We start from the raw sequence: 22,270 nt of genomic DNA on the forward strand, positions 1-22,270 counted from the left end.
GAACTTCATCTGATCCATTTGGCTTTTAAGGCAAGATATACGAAAATGTGTGTTTTAAGAACACAATGTGGTCCCATATTTTTCACCTTGTTCTAGATTGTATGTGGTGAAGGTCCTTTCCCACTACCCATATCTTTCAATCTATATCAGGGGGCTTATCACTGCACTTGTTTGCTTAGTGCAGCAAGAGTTTGGTTTTCAGAAATATATTGGACTGCATTTAGGCCCTCATTTATACTTCCAGCTAGCCCTTAACCCAGGAGGTCAGTGGACACTATCACTATGGCTATCGCCTCTCCTTCCCTGGCAGAGAACTGCCTGCCATATTTAGAGATGCATGATAGGTAGGTGAGGATATCTGTGCCTTCAGCAGAGCTATCATTCTGGCCTTTGCGAAGCAGGTGCTATTTTTAATTTATCTGCTTAACATAGTTTTTTTTCCTTTTCAAGAAACAAACTCGAAAAACTGTAGTAGTTGGTTTCTAGAAAACAAAGTAACAAGAGTCTTGACATGCTTGGATCTTTCTCCCTTTGTGTGGGACCCGCTGTGTTTTATCTGCATGGCGATCCCAGGTATGGAAAAGAGTGATGCTCACCCTACCTCAATTGGTGTTAATGGAAATTGACACTTCCTTTTCCCTCTTTTTGTAAGAGGGATAATAAGGGCAATCTTCCACCGAAGTCTTATCATTGTCCAGCAGATTTACTAAGAGGAAGGTGAGGAGACACCAAGCAAGGCACCAACAGAACAACAAAGAAGTTCCTAAAAGTGGAAAATGCAAACAAACTACTGCTTTTTTTTCAAAAATAGAAAAAATTGGAAAAGCTACCTAAATCCTGACACAAGAATTCTAACTAGAAGACGCATAGTAGTAAAAAGGATGAATGAGGTTCAGTGGGCAATGTATGTGATGAAGAGGGATCCTGAAATTTTGCGATGCGTGGGGATTAGGCTTCAAACCCTTGTATAGGAAACCAGAGTTGACACCTCTTCCAAAAACTCAAAAAACCGTATACAACCATCTTGTATTTGCAAAACACTTTGAATAAAACTATACTTTCTGTTACTGAGAATGAGTTTTTTTTTCTTCTTACCCTTGGATGCCCCAAACTTTATAAATATGCACCAGTTGGAAACATTATTCAATTTTTCCAATGTTCAAAGAAGTGTTGTAGTGAGCAAAGTGGTTGTACAGAGTTCCCCAGAGAGAGCCAACAGATTGGCTCAAGCTAACCTTTCTCTCACTAGGTGTGACAAGGGAAGTGCATGATGTGAACCCTTTTCGGAATTTAAGGATACCTCACACAGGTTACCGGTTGGACGACTACTGTCATCCCATCCGATGGCCGTCCAGCGTCATCATTGGTATCCTGCTCCTACGGCAGGCTGGCGGTGCAATGCCCGTCGGGCAGCACAAGGGGCTGCACTTTGGCGGAGTTCTTTTATTCCAAGCCAACGGGTGTGTGAGTGTGAGGGGCCTAAAATAGTGCAATAGTGAGCGTGAGTGTAATCTAAAAAAAGTCAGTAGAGTCCATTAAACATTTTAATAGTCTGGCTCACTGCCTTGTTAAAAAGGGAATTTAAGGGGTATTAAGGAGTGATGGGCGATGTAATCAATCCTTATTCAACCCTTAATGTGAGTGTGGTCGACATGTTTCTTGCCACAAGGGCAATTCATCAGGACCTTTAGTGCTCATATAATTGCTTAGATTCCTCTCAAGTATGAGGACTCGAATATACAACCTGAAAAGTGTCGCAGAATGACTATTTTCTTTGTGGACCTCCCGGAAACTAGGAAGGAAACAAACAGGCAGTTATTAACATAGCTGTATTTGAGGCCCGAGTACATCATATGGTGCCAAAAAAGGAACGTGACAGTGATGTGTAGCGGGATGTGGAAACTACACGTCCCCCGTCAGTTTGTGGGATTCCTGTGAGAGAGAGGGTAGACTATGTGACAGAACAAGGAACCCTTTGTCCTGTGTGTGGCTGGCATGCTCCAATCGTGGCATGCATCGTGGTGATTATCTAAAACACGTCAAAAAGACATACTATGTGGGGTGTGTCAGTAACACTAACAACGGTGAGTGTTTCGGACCTTATAGCAGTCAAGTGACGTGAGGAGATTATTTTATAAAAACCGTATTGGTAATTCACTAAAACCGCAAAAGAATAAACCGTTTGACACTCTGTGTAATACAAGTGGGTGGCTAACGCCCGTGTGTGAGACATATTCAGCATCAAAATATCATGCTCGCAGGGTAGCGGTGAGCAATGATGGTAACAAACTCACCCGCTATTCCCATTCGTAGGTCCCACACGCTGTCCTGGTGGGGCCAGCAACGAGTGATTAGAACCTACAGGAAAGTAAAGGGCACCGCGAGGCAAGATGGTTATGCAAGCGGCGTGGTTAACCGTATGCTAAAGAGCGGCTGGAGGATCAGCAGCAGCGGGCACAGCAGAGCGTGCGCGCAAGTCAACAAGGGGGGGTTGTGTTAAGCTTGTATCCACACCTTACCTCTAGGGTTGCTGGTAGCAGGCCTCTAGGCACCTACCCCTCCCACGTCAATGCCGGTATCAGGACAGCCGGTCAATTCATGGAGCTCCGGCCGGTGCAGATAAGCGCGAGTAGCGCGCGCACCCCGGGGGCGTGTCCGTTGGGTTGCTAGGCAACGTCACGCGGGGGTAGAGAGCGAAGAGGCTCCTACTCAGCCAGCAAGGCAAAGGAGGGTAAACATAAGCGCCATCTTAGAACGGGAATTAATCATTTAAGGCGCAATGATGACTACTGGGAGCCGGACAATACATTCCATATTAGATACTATCTGGCTAGCGTCGTCCAAGGCACCGCATCATTGAGCCCAAATTCATCGGTACATAAACGATGTACCCATCTTTGTTCAAGTCTAAAGAGGGCTTTTTGGCTAATGGCTGGAAGGAAGCAGAATTTTTGGTGACAACGGACCCGGTCACACCGTATTTTTACACCCTCCCCAAAATACACAAGGGCACCACCCCGGTCCCGGGGAGACCCATTGTTTCCGGTATTGGTTCGGTGTTGGAGCCCCTGTCCCAATTCTGCGACGCGTTCTTTCAACCTTTGGTGAAATTCATCCCTTCTTACTTACAAGACACCAGAGATGTGCTTCGTTTGATCGCTGATATGGATGGAAGAGAAGACATTGATCTTCTCTTGACCCTTGACGTGGAAGCGTTGTACACAAATATTCCTCAACAAGCAACGCTAGAAGCGGTAGACTCAATGATGCGACAAGAAGAATGGGTGTCCCCTACCCCGATATCCTTCATTTTGGAGCTGGCACACATTGCACTCACTGAGAATTTTTTCAGATATGAATCCAATCTATACCATCAAGTCCGTGGAACTTCGATGGGCTCGACCTTTGCGCCGAGCCTAGCATGTATTTACATGGCATCATTTGAGAAGAACTGTATCTACCCTCCTGAACACAATCCGTTTCGTGAAAATCTCACATGCTGGCGTCGATATATCGATGATATTTTGGTGTTCTGGAAGGGTGACCGACCTACCTGCGAGGCTTTCTGCGTTTGGATCAATCAACAAGACCCATTCCTGAAGTTCACGGGCACTATTTCTGAAACGTCAATACCATTTTTGGACCTTACTATCTCCCTGGATCCGACAACGATCAGTACCACCCTGTTTAAAAAGGCTACTGATAGAAACAGTTTACTCCTTTACAACAGTCACCACACGAGGTCCCTGAGGGACAACTTACCCTTCGGGCAATTCCTCCGCTTACGGAGAAACTGCAGTTCCATCAATGACTTTAAACAAGAAGCAAAGTCTCTACAACATAAGCTCCGGGACAGGGGTTACCCTACACGACTCCTAAAAACATCAACCAAAAGAGCGTTGAACAACAATAGAGATTCCTTACTTGAAGTTTATCCCAAAGAGCAAGACGATACGATTACTTGTGTGACCTCGTTCACCAAGCATTCATCGTTCATAAAAAAGACTGTTAATTCACACTGGGGCATTCTCAATTCTGCAGGGATGGAGCTTCCGCGCCCACGCTTTGCATTTAAGCGGACAGCGAACTTAAAGGACACTCTGATCCATACCCGCCCGAACAAATTAAGCACCCAACCAGTCAATACTCTCTGGGACCTCCCACCAGTTACTGGGCACTACCGCTGTGGCTCCTGCGTAGTGTGTCCCCAGACCATCCAAGGTAAAACCATCGAACTCCAAAGGGACTTTACTTGGACAATTAACAGACACACCAATTGTAACAGTTCCAGGTGTATTTATGTCCTTATGTGCCCATGTAAGATGCTCTACATTGGGATGACGATGCGCCCGGTCAAACAGCGCATTATGGAGCACAATAGTAATGTTCGCTGCCTTAAGACCCACACCAAACTCTATGAACACTGCAAAGAGCACAACCACTCCACAGAGAACCTTCGGTGGACCGTTCTTGAATGTTTACCAGCCATTAGCCAAAAAGCCCTCTTTAGACTTGAACAAAGATGGGTACATCGTTTATGTACCGATGAATTTGGGCTCAATGATGCGGTGCCTTGGACGACGCTAGCCAGATAGTATCTAATATGGACTGTATTGTCCGGCTCCCAGTAGTCATCATTGCGCCTTAAATGATTAATTCCCGTTCTAAGATGGCGCTTATGTTTACCCTCCTTTGCCTTGCTGGCTGAGTAGGAGCCTCTTCGCTCTCTACCCCCGCGTGACGTTGCCTAGCAACCCAACGGACACGCCCCCGGGGTGCGCGCGCTACTCGCGCTTATCTGCACCGGCCGGAGCTCCATGAATTGACCGGCTGTCCTGATACCGGCATTGACGTGGGAGGGGTAGGTGCCTAGAGGCCTGCTACCAGCAACCCTAGAGGTAAGGTGTGGATACAAGCTTAACACAACCCCCCCTTGTTGACTTGCGCGCACGCTCTGCTGTGCCCGCTGCTGCTGATCCTCCAGCCGCTCTTTAGCATACGGTTAACCACGCCGCTTGCATAACCATCTTGCCTCGCGGTGCCCTTTACTTTCCTGTAGGTTCTAATCACTCGTTGCTGGCCCCACCAGGACAGCGTGTGGGACCTACGAATGGGAATAGCGGGTGAGTTTGTTACCATCATTGCTCACCGCTACCCTGCGAGCATGATATTTTGATGCTGAATATGTCTCACACACGGGCGTTAGCCACCCACTTGTATTACACAGAGTGTCAAACGGTTTATTCTTTTGCGGTTTTAGTGAATTACCAATACGGTTTTTATAAAATAATCTCCTCACGTCACTTGACTGCTATAAGGTCCGAAACACTCACCGTTGTTAGTGTTACTGACACACCCCACATAGTATGTCTTTTTGACGTGTTTTAGATAATCACCACGATGCATGCCACGATTGGAGCATGCCAGCCACACACAGGACAAAGGGTTCCTTGTTCTGTCACATAGTCTACCCTCTCTCTCACAGGAATCCCACAAACTGACGGGGGACGTGTAGTTTCCACATCCCGCTACACATCACTGTCACGTTCCTTTTTTGGCACCATATGATGTACTCGGGCCTCAAATACAGCTATGTTAATAACTGCCTGTTTGTTTCCTTCCTAGTTTCCGGGAGGTCCACAAAGAAAATAGTAATTCTGCGACACTTTTCAGGTCGTATATTCGAGTCCTCATACTTGAGAGGAATCTAAGCAATTATATGAGCACTAAAGGTCCTGATGAATTGCCCTTGTGGCAAGAAACATGTCGACCACACTCACATTAAGGGTTGAATAAGGATTGATTACATCGCCCATCACTCCTTAATACCCCTTAAATTCCCTTTTTAACAAGGCAGTGAGCCAGACTATTAAAATGTTTAATGGACTCTACTGACTTTTTTTAGATTACACTCACGCTCACTATTGCACTATTTTAGGCCCCTCACACTCACACACCCGTTGGCTTGGAATAAAAGAACTCCGCCAAAGTGCAGCCCCTTGTGCTGCCCGACGGGCATTGCACCGCCAGCCTGCCGTAGGAGCAGGATACCAATGATGACGCTGGACGGCCATCGGATGGGATGACAGTAGTCGTCCAACCGGTAACCTGTGTGAGGTATCCTTAAATTCCGAAAAGGGTTCACATCATGCACTTCCCTTGTCACACCTAGTGAGAGAAAGGTTAGCTTGAGCCAATCTGTTGGCTCTCTCTGGGGAACTCTGTACAACCACTTTGCTCACTACTTCTCAGGACGAGTACATTGGACCCCATTAAAAATCGTCCACTTTTATTCCCCCTCTTTGATACCAAAGAAGTGTTGTCTCAGTAGGGTGTCACTTGCTGCTAAGTATATCTCTCTTTCCCAGAGTGTTCTGTTTCTTAAGGATTCTGATCACAAGCCCTCTATTTCTGTTCCTATGTCTGTGATGAATGAGGAATCTGTGGATCTCAATACTTACTGCAAATTAGTGAGTGCAAAGATTTGTTGTTCTCGTTCGAAGAGGCATAATAACAGCAGATGTTGGCTGTCACTTTGATTTGAAGACCGTGTTGCTTACAGGCTCCCTGGTGACAGAGTGTTTCTGATGGGGGACGTTAACTGTGTGCTTGATGGGGCGCTTGACCGGGAACCCCCCAGGCAGAATACCGAACCAAGACTTATGGGCGCGCTGAGAGACACGCTTCAAGGATTGGGGTTGTGTGATGTTTGGAGGGAAAGGAATCCCATGGGGAGTGCCTTCTCTTGTTATACGCCTGCTTCCAACACACACAGTAAGATTGATCAATGCTTCTTAAAGGATGAGCTACTCCGGGAGGTACAAGACATCTCATACCTACCCAGATATATTTCAGATCATTCCCCAGGCTCCTTACGTTGGATCTAAGGTGGCCAAGACCGGAAGTACCGTTATGGAGACTGCAGGTGGAAGCCTTGGTGGACCTGCCCTTTGCTAAGGCAATGGAGGAGGGACTTACTAATTATTTTAGGGAAAACTGGGGGAGCACGGCCAGGAGAACTACAGAATGGGAGGCAATGAAAGTCGTAGTTAGGGGCCTGTGTATTAAGACTTCCTATGGAGTGAGACAGCAGCTGGAACGGGATGTGCAACTGCAGGAAAGGGATTGCAGAGACTGGAGTCTCTGCTCCATGCACACCCCCAATGTAAAGAGGAGTGAGGCCAGAGGGTCCTGATGGACTCCCTTGAACTATTAGGTAAATATAATTGGGTGGCATTTAGACAGCAACCCCACATGGCGGGGGACAGGTCGGGGGCATTGCTCGCGAAACTCCTGAAAAATGAGAGACCTACTCCCCCTGTGGTTCAGCTGAGGGACCAGGAAGGGAATATGGTATACAATCAGACTGCAAATTTGGAGGTGCTAGCTGCACATGTGGAAAAGGTGTATGTTTCTGGGGTCTCTCTACCGTTGGGGAGAATAAATGAGTTCCTTTCAGGGGTGGAACTACCATGCTTAGACAATGAAGCAGGGAATGAACTAGAAGAGCCAATCACTAGGGAGGATATATTGAGTGCGATTCAACGACTAAGGCCAGCCAAAAGTCCAGGTTCGAACTTATCCTCCCCTTCTGGTTGACCACCTGTTGGAGGTCTATATTGAAGCCCTGCAGTACCGGATTTTGCCAGAAAGTATGAGAGAGGCGGTAATTATCATGATACCCAAGCCCTATTGGGACCCCCATGGGGGCAAAGTCATACAGATCAATCTCGCTTCTTAATATAGATATGAAAATTCTGATTGGTGTTATGGCACACCGCCTATTACCTCACATGTTCTTTTTAATCCACCCTGACTAATCAGGATTTATTCCCAAATGAAGCACTGCAAATAATCTCAGGAGACTGGCCTTGGTATGGCACTCCTTGTGTGGTGGCACTGCTTGATATTGAGCAAGCATTTGATTTGGTGGAATGGGGGTATGTCTGGGCAATACTGTGAGTAATAGGAATGGGTCCGGGGTTCCTCCGGTTGCTCAAGCTAATCTATATGGCCCCACGAGCTAGGGTGCCCCAGGAGGGATTGATCTCCCGTGGGTTTGAACTACGACGGGGTACCAGACAGGGGTGCCCGTTGTCACCTTTATTGTTTACGGTTGCTATGGAGCCGCTGGCGGAGATTCTACAGCGTCGACTGGTGGGGTGGGGGATACGATTGGGGGACACAAACCACAAGGTGTCTATGTATGCAGATGATACTCTAGTATATTTACAGCAAACAGCCCAGGCAATTTGCATACTGTTGACTGTACTGTCCCACTGTGGGGAGGTGTCGGGTTTGAAGATGAATCCTAATAAGTCGAGGTTGTTGCCGGTGGGTCGTCTGGCGAAGAGGGTGATGTGGGACATACCGGAGGAGGGAATTCCATGGGTAACTTCAGAACCGAAGTATTTGGGGATCAGTCTGGCCAATGATCCCACCCGGTATCTGGCTCTCAATATAGGGCAGGTGATCGAGGGTATCAAAGGTGTGATTAGTTTTTGGCAGCAGTTACCGCTGTCCCTTATGGGCAGAATTGCAATTATTAAAATGATAATACTCCCATTGATCCCTGTATGCTTTACAGCCCTCTCTATATGAGGTGCCGGCCCGCTTTTTAAAGTCCCTGAACACATTATTGATAGAATTATTATGGGGGTCCAAAAGAAAGAGAGTACGTCTTGAGACACTGCAAAGAACATGGCAGAGCGGCGGACTGGAGGTCCCTCACTTGGAATTATATTACATGGCATCACAGCTCCAGCATGCAATTCATTGGCTGGACAAGAATGACAACTGGGAGAGGAAGTTGCTGGCGGGTACCAATGGGGGACACTCGCTGGCAGCATTACTAATGATGGGGGTGAGTACCCCACGGATCGTACCATACATAATTTGGCATGTGGCACAGGTCTGGGAGTGTGTCGTTAAAAAAATGGTGAGACATGCCCCTTACGCCCCAGATATGCTCCTCTGGGTGGTACAACCATTCTCAAAAATAGCCTCCATGATGGTCCGACGATGGAAGGAGGGCGGGTGTTTGACGATGGGGGATTTGTTCCAAAACAAACAATTTACTACTAGGGAGGAAGCTGAATCACTGTTTGAGTTGGGGACAGGTCAATTTCTTCAATATGGGAAGATTAACCAAGCAGCACAGGAGATGTGGACTTCCTCCCCTGATGAACCTGCGGTAACCAGAGTTTTGCAGGTTATGTTGTATATGGTGCAGGGGAGGCGCTTTATTACACACCTTTACAGGGCCTTGCAGGAGGATTTGACCAGTGCACCGCTACTGGTCCAGGGTAGGTGGGAGGAGATACTGGGGGAGTCCTTGTCCGAGAAAGACTGGATTAGGATTCATGAAAGGGTCAAAGCTGTCAACTCGAATGTCAGGTTTAAATTAGTCTAATATAATATAATACACCAGACATACCTCAACCCCAAAACACTTAGTAGAATCTTCTCAACCAGACCTGATAGCAGCCCTAGATGTGGGGCTGCTGCCTTGGACTTTAGTCACATGGTATGGACATGCCGGATGCTGTCTCAGTACTGGACCTCCGTTCTGGAGAGAATACAGGAGGCGACAGAATGGTCTGTGACCAAAGGTATACAGGAGGTGCTGCTGGGTCTTTTGCCCGCTCTCAAGTGAAAGAAACTAAGCAGGAGGTTTGTGATGCTGGGGTTGGCATTGGCCAAACGAGGATCGCTATATCATGGATGGACACTGATCCTCCAAAGATTGAACTGTGGTTGAAAGATTTGGGTGAGTGGGCGACGGCAGAGGCAGTCAGAATGAAGAGAGTGAGATATTGGAGGATGATCTGCGGGTGTGGGTGACCATGCGGTGGATATAAAAGACCTGCAAGCCCTGACGTTAGCATCCCCTATACGCAATCCCCTACATGACGGACATTGACGCAATATACCTCACTAGACGCTGCGGTAGCCATATAGTGAGTGTCAAGACCTTTGGACAATGTATGCGGGAAAGTGGCGATGACAATTTGCTGACAACTTGAGGTTGGGGGGGGGGTTTGGATAGTTGGGTCCCTATATGATTATCCTAGCTGTAAAATATAAGGTGGCGGTGTGGAACGGATATTTGTCTACTGCACTGTTGTGTAACAAGTGCTTGCGAATTGTTCGAGAAAATTTTAATAATTGTATACAGATATCAGATGTGTCCATATTGCTTGATGTAAGTTCCTTAAATGCCAATAAAGAACTGTTAAAAAAAGGTAAGTTACTACAAAAGTGCAGTTTGTGAATAATGAAAAACAGTTCATTTACTCAAGTGTAAGTTACTTCAAAAGTGTACTTTGTAAATAGCACTTTGTTGTAAGTTTTGTACTACTGCTGTAGTACAACAAAACTTACTACAAAGTGCAGTTTGTACTCAAGCCCCTACACTTTATTATACGACTGATTGTGAAACTGTGTGTGATACTGCACATAAACAAAACTTATATCAGAAGCAATGACAAACACCTTTTTCCAACCTAAAAAAGTAAACAGCTGATCTACTCCACACTAAACTCTGATTTTATAAACTCTCCTGGCAATTACATTTCAGAAAGATCGGCTTGTTTAGGGAAACTTAGGAACAGCAAAAGATAATATTAGAAGAACTTACATGTTTATATCCTTGTCACCACAGAGTAACGTTCTTTATTTTTATAATTGTTGCATTGTGATTAAACACCTTACATTGCATTTAACCAGAATCAAAACCAAAAGGCGTTTTTGGCTTAAGGAAGGAAGCAGCTGAGTACCAATTAGGAATTCCTGCTTTCTAACCATATTTGTGATTTTGCCTAGTTTTGCTAGTTTATTGAGCTTGGCTTGTTCACATGCCTTTTGCATAGATGACACTTCTTAAAAGTAGGCCCAGCAATATATCTAATGTAGATTCTATATAAATCCTCTTAATCTGTTTTCAGGTTTGCGGAAGTTAGTCTTCTCTGCTCCTTACTGATCTCACATTTTTGTCTCCCCCCACCCTCCCCCCTCATTTCCCTTCCTCTCTTCAGCAAGCCGAACATTCCCGGATATGCTGGTGAGGTTCATTGGCTAGCCACTGAACCATCAAATTCTAATCGCCATTCAGCATCAGCAACGATCTGTAAGCAAGCAAATGGGTAAGTGCTATGCTAATAATTCGACAGGTTTATGCATATTTCAGTAGGAATCCTAATTGTCTTGTCTTCATAACGTTGCACTTACAGTAATAAATGGATTTTAGTGTAAGAAACACTAGAGTACCTGAATTGCAGAAAACTCTTGCCTTGCTTTCAAGGCTAGGGCAGTCGTGCTTGCTCACACGGCATGTCCCATGAACAGATTAAATGACCACCATTTTCTAGAGATAGACAATCCGCAAAATTCATAAGGAGGACTGTGCCAGAAATGAGCGTGGGATCCCACTCAGCTGTATGAGTTACATGGAGTGACAAACTTCTGAAACACCCACCATGAAATTCGAGCAACAGATCACATGTAAAAACATTGAGGCTTGTTAACATTTGAAAGTAGTTGATTAGTTTCTTACGCGTTTCCCCGAAGAGCTATGTTAGTTCACAGTTCAATAAGGATTACTTGCAAAGTATAATGATCACATGATTACATCCTATTTGTAGAAACAAGTTAGTTGAACCTAAATCATAAATGAGTAAAAACATTCACTGGAAGGGCTAGGTGAAAAATTTGAATGAAGGAAAACAGTAAAATAAATGCATTAACTTATTTATCAGTGCTGTTCTTCTTTAGATAACATTAAATGCAGGGGAAGCAGAGAACTCTCTTTTTTACTTTTTATTACTTCAACTTCAACTGCAATTTGAGTGGAAAGAACAAAATATGTATTGGGCTTCCTGTATATTTCTACTGCCATGGGGTGTGGTTAACTGTGATGGACTAAGGATGTGTTCTATTTGTGCTCTTGTGGCGGCTGATGTTCTGTGATAAAATTAATAGTTTACCAACCCCAAACCTTCAAATTATTCCCTCTGAGGAAGAAGTAATCCCAAGAAGAAATTCTGTATCAGAGGAGCCGGGTTGTGTGCAGGATTCTTCCATAGAATATACAAGATTCCAGAAAGGGAGGAGCTGTCTCCCCTGTCTCTAAGAGAAGAAGGCAGGCTGATTTGACAATATATGGACTAAAATACCCTCCGCTGTATATTATAAGGATGTTGCCCGAGGAGCTCAAAGATCATTTAGAGAAATGAGACTGAAGGCTGATGTCCGTAATAAGGTTATGGAACTTTGAGGCGACTCTCAATATCCTTATCGTGTACGGCAGGGGGCACTTTATTCGTTATAATACATGGTCACACCATCGACGTTCCCACAAACCTCTTAAAACCTTGGTGTGTAGCTCTTTCATATGACACAGAGACCATGTTTTCAAATATGAAGTACAAAAATTGAATCTCTTCTACAAAATTACAAGACATCAAAAAAAGCTGTTGGATATTTGTTGCAAAAAAAAAATGTGAAGTAATTGTAAAAAGTCATTAAAAAAAACGTGCAACAGTTTGGAATGTGTAGAAACAAGCATTAAGATTCTAACTTTTCTACAACTACATTAGAAGTGAAAAATCATGTTGCTATAAATATCTTCTTTGCACTTGTCACTGTAGAGCTAGAAAAAGAGAGAAGTAAAAAAAAAGTAATGGTTCATTCTAGTTCTTTAAACAGCTGGTTTAATTATGTCCTGTGTTATGGCCTGCCTTTTTCCGTGGCTGCTGGCTCTGGCAGTAGGCATTGTGATGTCAGAACTCAAATGTAATACGTTATTACATTTGAGTTCTGATGCAATTTCTTCATAATTGGTGACTACACTTGCCACAAATTACCTAATATTATAAAGAAATTAGGGATAGGTTTTTATACAGGGATTGCAGAATCCCATGAATTATAATGACATAATGCTGTTTCCTGATGCCACTTAGACAGTACAAAACCAGAAGCACAGTGCTGAAGCTGTGGAGAAAAGACTTCATAAACGGAAATTAAAATATATGTATCTGTTTCCGGCAAAACTGAAAATTATTTTGGATGGTAGTACGTTTTGTTCACACTAATGCAACAAGTATAATCATAGTTGGGGAAAATTCATGGTGACGAGAAAAAACGAACTTTGACGGCAAAGGTCAAAGTTTGAGTGCTGCTGTTGATTGCCAGAGAGATATGAAATAGCCCTCAATGTAGATTGCAACATAGAGGGTAGCATTCTTTCGAGAATTCCCAATGATGCTCACCTTGATGAGGGAGTCTGAGACTGGGAAATATCGATGGAGGATGATGCATTCATGTTGAGGAAGTCGTCCTAAGCAAGGGATGCAAGTGCACTGATTATTCAAGGGCAAGTATCCCTGATGAAATCCTGTTGATGACCTCCACCAGGGCCCTTTCCTAAGCTTACTTCAGATTGGCCTCTTGGCAAGGTGGCCAGCCTTACATGAGCCTCAAATGCTAGCCTACCTGGTTAAATCAGTTGAGATGCGGTTGCCAAAACCCTTCGTTACGAGATCTACACTTCTATAAATACATTGTACAACCAGGCGCAGGGAAGAAGGGCCCATCCTTCTGTAAATTATAAAAAACTTTGTGGCATAATTACAAGCCTCTATCGCCATCACAACATCACTTTGAGTTAAGCTGTGGTGGCGATAGAGGCCTCACCTGATTTACAAGGCAGTGTTAAGCCACTTAATGTGGCTTAATGCGGCCTTGTAAATAAGACACCCTTTCACTCTATGCTTAGCGTGAAAGGGGTGGGCAGTGGGTTTTGCGGTGGGCATTCCACACAGGGAAAAAGCAAAAAGCTTTGGATTATTTATGTACAGGATGAGCCCCCTTTCTGCACATAAACAATCTTTTTTAAAAAATGGCAGTTTGTGACTTCCATGTGTGCTGCATTAAGCAGCACACATAGAATTGTCAAAGTGGCATTTAAACATTGTTTATGTACAGGAAGAGGGACCTTCTTTTAGATAAACAATATTTCCCCTGCATGGAGACACCCTTGCACTAAGGTGCAAGGGTGCCTGCGTTGCCACTAATCTGCTAAGTGTAGAGCCAGTACAAGGGGAAACACAAGGCTGCACCATATTCTCGTAAAGATGGTGCAGCCTTGTGTTTCTGAAGTGGCGGAGTGAGGCATTAAGCCATAATGGCTAACGCCTCACTGCGCCACTTCAGTTGAAAATATCCCCCATTGTTTGGCCAAAATGTCTCTTAAGAAAAGTAAAAACTCTGAATTCTTTGAGAACGCTCTCGTTATGCTGCACCCATACCTCTACGACCTAAGCTGATGCCTTTCTTTTTGCCCCTCTAGCCCATGGTTATCTCTAGGAAGTGCTTTGAAGCCTCCTTTTATCACCAGGCTGAGTGTAACAATGTAGATCATGTTAATGTTAATAGTCTTCCTCTCCACCGCACCAAGATCACCTCGATTAAGCGAGTGGACCAATTAATGACTCCAGTCAAGAGGCAGCAAGCACAAATCTAGGAACTTGGGTCTAGATGTAGGTAATTCCTATTTACCGATTCATAAATACCGAATTTTACCGATTCGGTATTTATGAATCGGTAAATATGAAGGTGGGAGATGTAGGTAATTCTCAAATTTGAATTACCGAATCGTTAACATTCGGTATTTACCGAATCGGTACATACCGAATCGGTATTGCCCATTGATTCCTATGGGCCTTGAAGCCCATAGGAATCAATGGGCAATACAGATTCGGTATTTCCCGAATCGGTAAATACCGAATCCTGCAAGGGTGCAGGGGGTGTCACTTTGACACCCTCTAGCACCCCAAATACAGGCATGTGTGCCATGTGGCACACAGACATGCCCTAAGGGCATGTCTGTGTGTCACATGGCACAGGTGTGCATGCACAGATGTGCATGCACACCTGAATTCGGTATTTTACCACCCAATACAATTGGGTGGTAAAATATCGACTCTTAAGGGCCTGTGGCACTCTCAGGAGGAATTACCGAATCGGTAAAATTACCGATTCGGTATTTTACAGCATCGGTAAATTTACAGAATCGGTAAATTTACCTATTCTGTAAAATGCTGGCCCCTACATGCCGAATCCTAAATACCGGTCGATAACGGCCGAATTCGGCCGTTACCGACCGGTATTTCCTCTCCTACATCTGACCCTTGATCATTTGCCTGCGAATCAGCAACCATTGCTGCAAAGCTGGCTCCTGCTGTGGATGCTCAATACTACTCTTACCCACCTACTACCGGTAGGCCTCCCCTCAAAAGAACGAATGACTTTCTGTCCTGAACAGTGTTAAGCTGACTGGGAAAACTCTCTGAAAGTAAAGTCTCCAGCCACAATCGAAAGGAACTTTGGATGACCAGGTCACTGCTGCAAGTGCTGTAAACTAACTCTGCACTCCCACTGTAGATGATCTACCCACCGGTCAACCCTAACCATGCACATAGCAAATTGTAAGCCAAATGCATATGTTTATGTGCATGGTGTTCTGAAGCCCCTCAACAGTTGTATGTTGGGGCAATACAGTCCACTAAAGGAAAAAATATGATTCAATTTTTTTGATGCAATTAAGCCTTGTGGGAATTCTTGGAAAGTCATATAAATTAATGTAAAAGCAGGATAAAATCAGCTTTAATAATGCCCCTCCCTGTGAACTTCTTGCAGCAATTTGATAGACTAATCCGATTGTTTAATTGATTTTCAATTCTGTGAATGAAAGCACCATATTGACTAATTTGTAAGGATGAGTATACATTCCCGTTCTCTAGCTGTAAAATGGTTCACAGAAGTATATATTGACGTACTTTTTTTGCCAATCCTATTAGTTTTTCCCATCATGCAATGCTTATTTTTTGTGCATGACACCCAGAAGGTATTGGACTGTCAGTCGTCACAATCCCGAGCTGTTTTACTTGGAGTGGAAGGCTGTCTAATACACTGTCTGCCCACTGAACTCTCCTACCCCCTATAGTACACTACTCAAGTCTGCTTAGGAAGGGGGATGCTCATACCTTTCCAACTGAACCTTAGAAAAAATGTGTATTAAAAAAAATTTCTTTTCGTTGCAGTGCTGGGACGTGGTCTCCGTGTTATCGGTACAGACACTTGGGACCTTTCTCTCGGATGATTACTAATGTTGCCCCTTCAAATCCTTTCAAAGATAAGGAGGAAGCAAGACTGTGCACACAATTGACAGAAGGCACTGACAATTAATCGTGAGAAACCCAGTATTCAAGACAGACACACCTACAAACTATGATATAAAATATGGCGAATAAATAAAGTGAAATAGCTCATTAAATATTATAACGTAATATTTTTGTCAATTACTGAATTTCATTTCACAAAAAAAAATACGTACACACTACAGACAGTGGTGGAATAACACGTCAACTAATTATTAGTAGTCAAAAAATATTTGGATTTATTACTTTGTTGTCCAGGGTAATCAGCTGAACAGGTAAGGGGAGGTTCATTTGGTGTAGCCAGCATAGCACGATATTGTAATAAAGAAAACAATATACACATATGTATTTGTTTATTTGTCAACGTTCTTTATATGTATACTGTACAGTATACACAGACGCATTGCCATTGACAATCTATATGAGGCCTAGGAACAAAAGCAAAAGTTACAAGACCATAACATAAACAATGTGAGGTATAAGCAACAATATGCGAATCAAAGGTGAGGGCATTGGCAGATGAATTAAGAACAGTCATGTTCCTGTATGTACATCTATTCACATTACACGACCAAGTACACGTATCTGAGAAAAGTACTTGAAATAACATAATCCAAAACAAAGTTAAACTCTACAGTGCGGTGTAAACCTTCGTGTCAATAAGTAACAGTTAAAAGTGTCATGCTTCTTATAGAAAGGAGGTTGGCTTTAAAAGGCTGCTGGAAAAAATATGGTTTCAGAAGCAATTGTGTCTGCTCTTTTTAAAGGACAATGGAAGATTGAATAATGTGGAAAGAAGGGGCAATGGAGTTCTAAATTTTGGGATTGCATCTACAGAATTATTGATTCAGAGTGTGTGTTTAGTTGAAGATAGGATTCCCAGACACTAGAGTGTTTGAGAGCTTAAGTTTCTTCACCAGATGATGAGAGTGATCAGGGTGTAGATGTTTAAGTATTAAGCATGGGAGTTTGAAAGTAAATCTACCTTCAGTGAGAAGCCAACTCATAACAATCCATTATGAAAAATACGAGTAAATACACCAAGAGACAATACAAAGTATGGGCTCGATAAGAGACAAAACATAAAAAAAACCTCTAAAGTCTACTGTCATATCTGGCTGGAGCCGGGCCAGTCCTTGTCGAATCCTTACTTCTTTCAGCTGGTATGATAATGAGTAAAGTGCAAATAAAAAGTAGCAATACGTTTCACAAGTCCCAAAGAACACTTATAAATAAATGTAAAACAAGACATAAAATCCATGAAAACTACACAAAATAATGTCCTAGGTAAGAAGCATTCTCACACAAAAGAGGGGAGAGGGTCTAAGTGTGATTCTACCACCGCAAACCCCCTACGTTACTATAATATTCACACAAGAGGGGTGGAGAAGACAAACATGTGCACAGACTCAACAAGAGTGTACAAGCATTTTGACACTCATGAGTGATGAAAACCTGTCCTCACTCACACACACTGTGTGTGACATGCTCCATCATCGGGTCTGCTGCGACGCTCGTAGTGGTGGGAATATGTGCCATTTCTCGATCGCTCTATCTGTGTCGTGATCTCACAGGGATCGTTCTTGGTTCCTATCACCAGCCACGTGGAAATATGTATTATGTCAGCCATGTGTTTTGTTGGTGGGGGCTTGAACTGAATTAAGAAACTGGGTTCAACTACAGATGTACATATTTTGTCTCTATTATATTGGAAAATAGGTTGTGTTCTTTGGGACTCCTCCCTCCATGCGTCAGGTCAAGTGATTGGTTTCAATAAACTCGGTGAGTTGCATCTAATGTTATATTACTTGGGATGGAACCTTAATCACTATTGTAAATAACTAAACTCTTGGGGCACGATAGGGATGTTGACCGTATGCCTTTGGAGATGTTTAGAGTCTAACGGGCATATTCTACCGTAACTTTACACTGGAGTTTTTATTGATATGACGGGGTAAATGTCTGCACATGGAGTGTTTTTAGTGGAGTGAATAATTAATTCTCTCTATATATGGCTAATTGATTGTCCAATTGGGGCATCAGTATTTGTATACCTGGAGGGGCTTATTATAAGGCAAAGAGCGTTTTTCACCTGACTATTAATGGGGAGTTGGCAGCAATTTGTATTGTCCACTATGATGAATGTTTATTTACTTATGATTTGTTTCACAGTTAAGTGACCGTGTTGCCGGAATTTCCTCCACATAGTCTAATATTGATGGGCAAGAGTGGCCTATACCCCCTTCTAACACCTAACTAAGATAAGGGGGGTATTATTTAAGACTGGGACAGTAAGAAGTCCTGAAGAAGACCAAGGTGACCCATTATTTAAGGGCTAATAGAGGTCGAAACATGTTGACTAAAGCAGTAAAGGAGGGGTGCTAGGGGGTCCTAATAACCTACCTTAGCACTACCATCCATTCTCGTTTTATTCCTGACCTTGGAACCTACTAGTAAAGTTCTATATGGTATTCAGGAGTCAGTTTTAACCATTACCTACCGCATTTTGTTTGTCTACCACTGTACTCAGTCTGTTTTTGTCTGTTTGTAGTCCGTGGACACTGTTGTTACTTTCAGTTTTGTGTTGCACTGTGTCCGTGTATTTCTTTGTTCCCCCTCCCTATGCTCCGCCCGGGCGTCGCAGCAGACCCGATGATGAAGCATGTCACACACAGTGTGTCTGAGTGAGGGCAGTTTTTTATCACTCATGAGTGTCCCAATGCTTGTACGCTCTTGTTGAGTCTGTGCACATGTGTGTCTTCTCCACCCCTCTTGTGTGAATATAATAGGTAAGAAGCAGCCACTAGATACGACTGTATGGCTGGTGTAGGACTGAATAATCAATCCCTTACAGTGATTTTTGGTGTTTCAATATCCTCCCTTTGACAATGCCTGAATGCCTCAAAAGTGTTTTACATTCAAACCATATCAGTTTTTGTCATGGCAGTGAGGTTAGAAAAAAGGGTTGGCCTCCCTAGGTTCGTCCGTTTCATCTTGATATATCTGAGCCGGGGATTCTCAGCCCTCTATTACATGATAGGCAGGCAGTGATGATCTTCCTATTTGGTAAGTCATGTGGTTTCTCCCATATTGAGAAACACAAGACCAGGGGAGCTATTTTAATCATATCATCCACATATTAAACCCCCAACATTCTGGTGCGTGATAAAGGTTAAGAATGCAGGTAGGAAGCCCAAGTGCAGCCTGAGCACCCTTTTCTAATGCATTTGTATGGGCACTTGTGTAACTGAAATAAAGTTTTGTGACAGTCTAAGATGCCAACTCAAGTTTAGTAATGCTGGGGTAATACAGTTGATTCAGTCCCAGAGATGAATCTTGCAGAAAGCGTGGAGAGTACCTTTGATGGAAGAAAAGTGCATTTTTGTAAATACTCTGGAGTATAGAATAACCATAGTCTAATCTGGAGAGGATTTAAGACTACCTCTTTGAAAACTTGTGTTGGTAAGAAAGGTTACAGAAAACGTAAATGTTTAAGAAAAAAAAATGTTATTAGGGGTTGTGAGCAGTCACCCAAGACTAAATAATATATAAAGACAAAGCCAGTAAGCCATGTCCGAGGGAGAGGTGAACTTCAGGTAGAACTGGATATCATTTACGTATTAATGATGTTATATGGCAGATTTTTTAATTATAGTAAAGAAGTTGGAGAGTATAGAGGCTAGAGGCTAGAACATGTCCTCAAGGGACTTTTTCTGGTGCCGGATCAGAGTTAGAGAGAGAACTTCCTATTTTTATCTGTTGTGGGTGATTGGCCAAATAGGATTTAAACAAATTCAGCACACTGTCTTCAAAATCCATGTGATCTTTTAGAGCAGAGATAATTTTGCCATAGTCCACCATATCACGTTCTACCAGTAAATCTAGTACTATCAACAGGCAAGCATGAACAATATCCAAATATTACAGCACATCGCCAGTAATTTCAGCAGTACATATTGTTTGCTAGATTGGCAGGTATCGAGTCAGCAAATTGATTGGAAGACTTTAGTTTCAAAATGCCTTTAAGAAGAGCTCTTTGAGATACTTATGAGATGCTTATTTAACACCTTCACTGCTAGCCCCCCCCCTCGCATGCTAAGCGTTTTGTTTGGCTATTTGAGGTAATTCACTCTTAGGCCCCGTAACATTTGTCCACATAAGGTATCCATTCCAAATCTGTGCCCTTTTTTTCTAGCATCCTGAGGATTCTAAAGGTACCCAGGGTTTCTGAATTGTCTACACAGTTTTGTCATTTTACTGGGACATAGCCTATTTCACCTATTTTATGTGCCTTCAACCTCCTTCCAGTTAGTGGGAGAAATGGGTGTAAACCCAATAATCAACACCGGAAAGCTATGTATTTCAGAAAAGTAGACAATATTCTGAATTCAGCAAGTGGTCATTTGAGTAGATCCTTCAAGGTTTTCCTATACAAAGTAACAGTTGAAATAAAGAAATATTGAAATTGAGTTAAAAAAACAGCCAATTGTGTCTACGTTTTGACCTGTAACTTCTTTTAACTATGGCAGATTTTTAAAAACAATATACCGTTATGTCCACTGGACGATTCTGGCTGCCCAGATATATAGGGCTTTAAGCTTCACCGAGAACCTGAGGTAAACAAAGCCAATAACTGAACTGCACCTTGCAGTGGTTTTTCATTGTTTACCGGGTATACAGCAATTCATTTGGTAAAATATAAAGAGTGAATTATAGGTATCAAGGAAACCTATATATTTCCAAAATTGGAACAATATATGAAGTTTGAAGCAGTGGTTATTTGCAAATTTCTGAATTTGCGGGATCCCATACTAGCAAGCGAATTAGAGGGCATACTTCAAAATGACTTCTTTTTTACACACTGTCTTGCATTTGAAAGGCAGAAATGCATAGAACGACAGTTGGTAATAATACTTGTTCAACTATTCTGTGTTCCCCTAAGTCTCCCCTTGAAAATGGTACCTCACTGGGACAAGGTGCAGAACGTATGGCTTCTAACAGAAGATGCTTGGGCTTATTCTCACAGCTAGATATTGTGTAGCCTAAGTACTCAGCCTGTTCTGTCTGTGAATATACATTCATCTGGCTCACAGTCATACCAGACTCTTCCAATCTTCTCAACACCTGTCTCAGGATAGCAATGTGTCGTTACACTGTTTTCCCAGCGATCAATATATCATCTTGAATGTAAGACTACATTCTCTATACCCTTAAATATGCTTGCCATAATCCGCTGAAATACACTTGTAGCCGATGCTAAGTCAAACGCCATGTGAGTGAATTAAAACATGACTTCTGTACTGATAAACACCAGTCAATGCCTTCAAATCTTTATGCAGCCTGACATGATGATAAGCACTTCTCAAATCTAGTTTAGAGAAGTACTTACCACCTCTGACAGATAACAACAGTTCATTAATATTAGGGAGAGGGAATGTGCCAGTTACAATATCTTGATTTAGGACCTTAAGTCAAGACAAAACCTCAGACAACAGCTTTTTGAGTAACAACAATTGGATAAATCCAAGGTGAAGCCTCCACCGATTCTCTTACCCTTCCTTTTAACGTGTCGCTCAGTAGTTCTTTTGCTCCATCTCTCAGCGAGAGTGCCACTCTCCTAAGTTTGTGCTGTATAGAATTGGCATTGTCTTTTAGCATAATCTTTGCATCCATCCCAGTATGGGGGGACAATCACTTGAAACATATACCTTTCCTTCAACGCACTTTGTCCCATACCATTTGGGCCCCACCATGTAGCCCAAAAATATCTATGGATTCACCCTGGTAACCCACAGGGTTGATATCTTTAGGTTGCAGTGAGACATCGTTCCAACGTTTTTTGAACAATACTTCAGGATTATAGTGTACATGGATCCTGAATCAAACATGAGCTCGACACCATGGCCAGACACTTCAAATGTTGCAGAGGGCATCCTCATCCTCCTTGTCCCATTCTCCCCTTCCGCTGTCTCAATCATCACCAGTATCCTATCTCTGCATATGTGTGCCTCTCCCCATTGGATGATGTTAACCCTAGATTTTTGTTCACAATA

The 22,270-nt window shown here is 43.1% G+C and overlaps 1 protein-coding gene across 1 annotated transcript in view; it reads left to right on the forward strand.

Moving 5' to 3' along the window:
- SPMIP7 (sperm microtubule inner protein 7) overlaps positions 1-16,546 on the forward strand; it is a 258,909-nt gene extending 242,363 nt beyond the window's left edge. Inside the window, exons 8-9 of the mRNA XM_078685834.1 lie at positions 11,037-11,144; positions 16,101-16,546. Coding sequence (XP_078541960.1) covers positions 11,037-11,144; positions 16,101-16,245 — 253 coding nt within the window. The 3' untranslated portion in view covers positions 16,246-16,546. The remainder of the gene's footprint in view (positions 1-11,036; positions 11,145-16,100) is intronic.
- Positions 16,547-22,270: the final 5,724 nt, after the last annotated feature.

This window comes from Lissotriton helveticus, chromosome 4_1, assembly GCF_964261635.1.
Source record: "Lissotriton helveticus chromosome 4_1, aLisHel1.1, whole genome shotgun sequence".
Classification (NCBI taxonomy): Eukaryota; Metazoa; Chordata; class Amphibia; order Caudata; family Salamandridae; genus Lissotriton; species Lissotriton helveticus.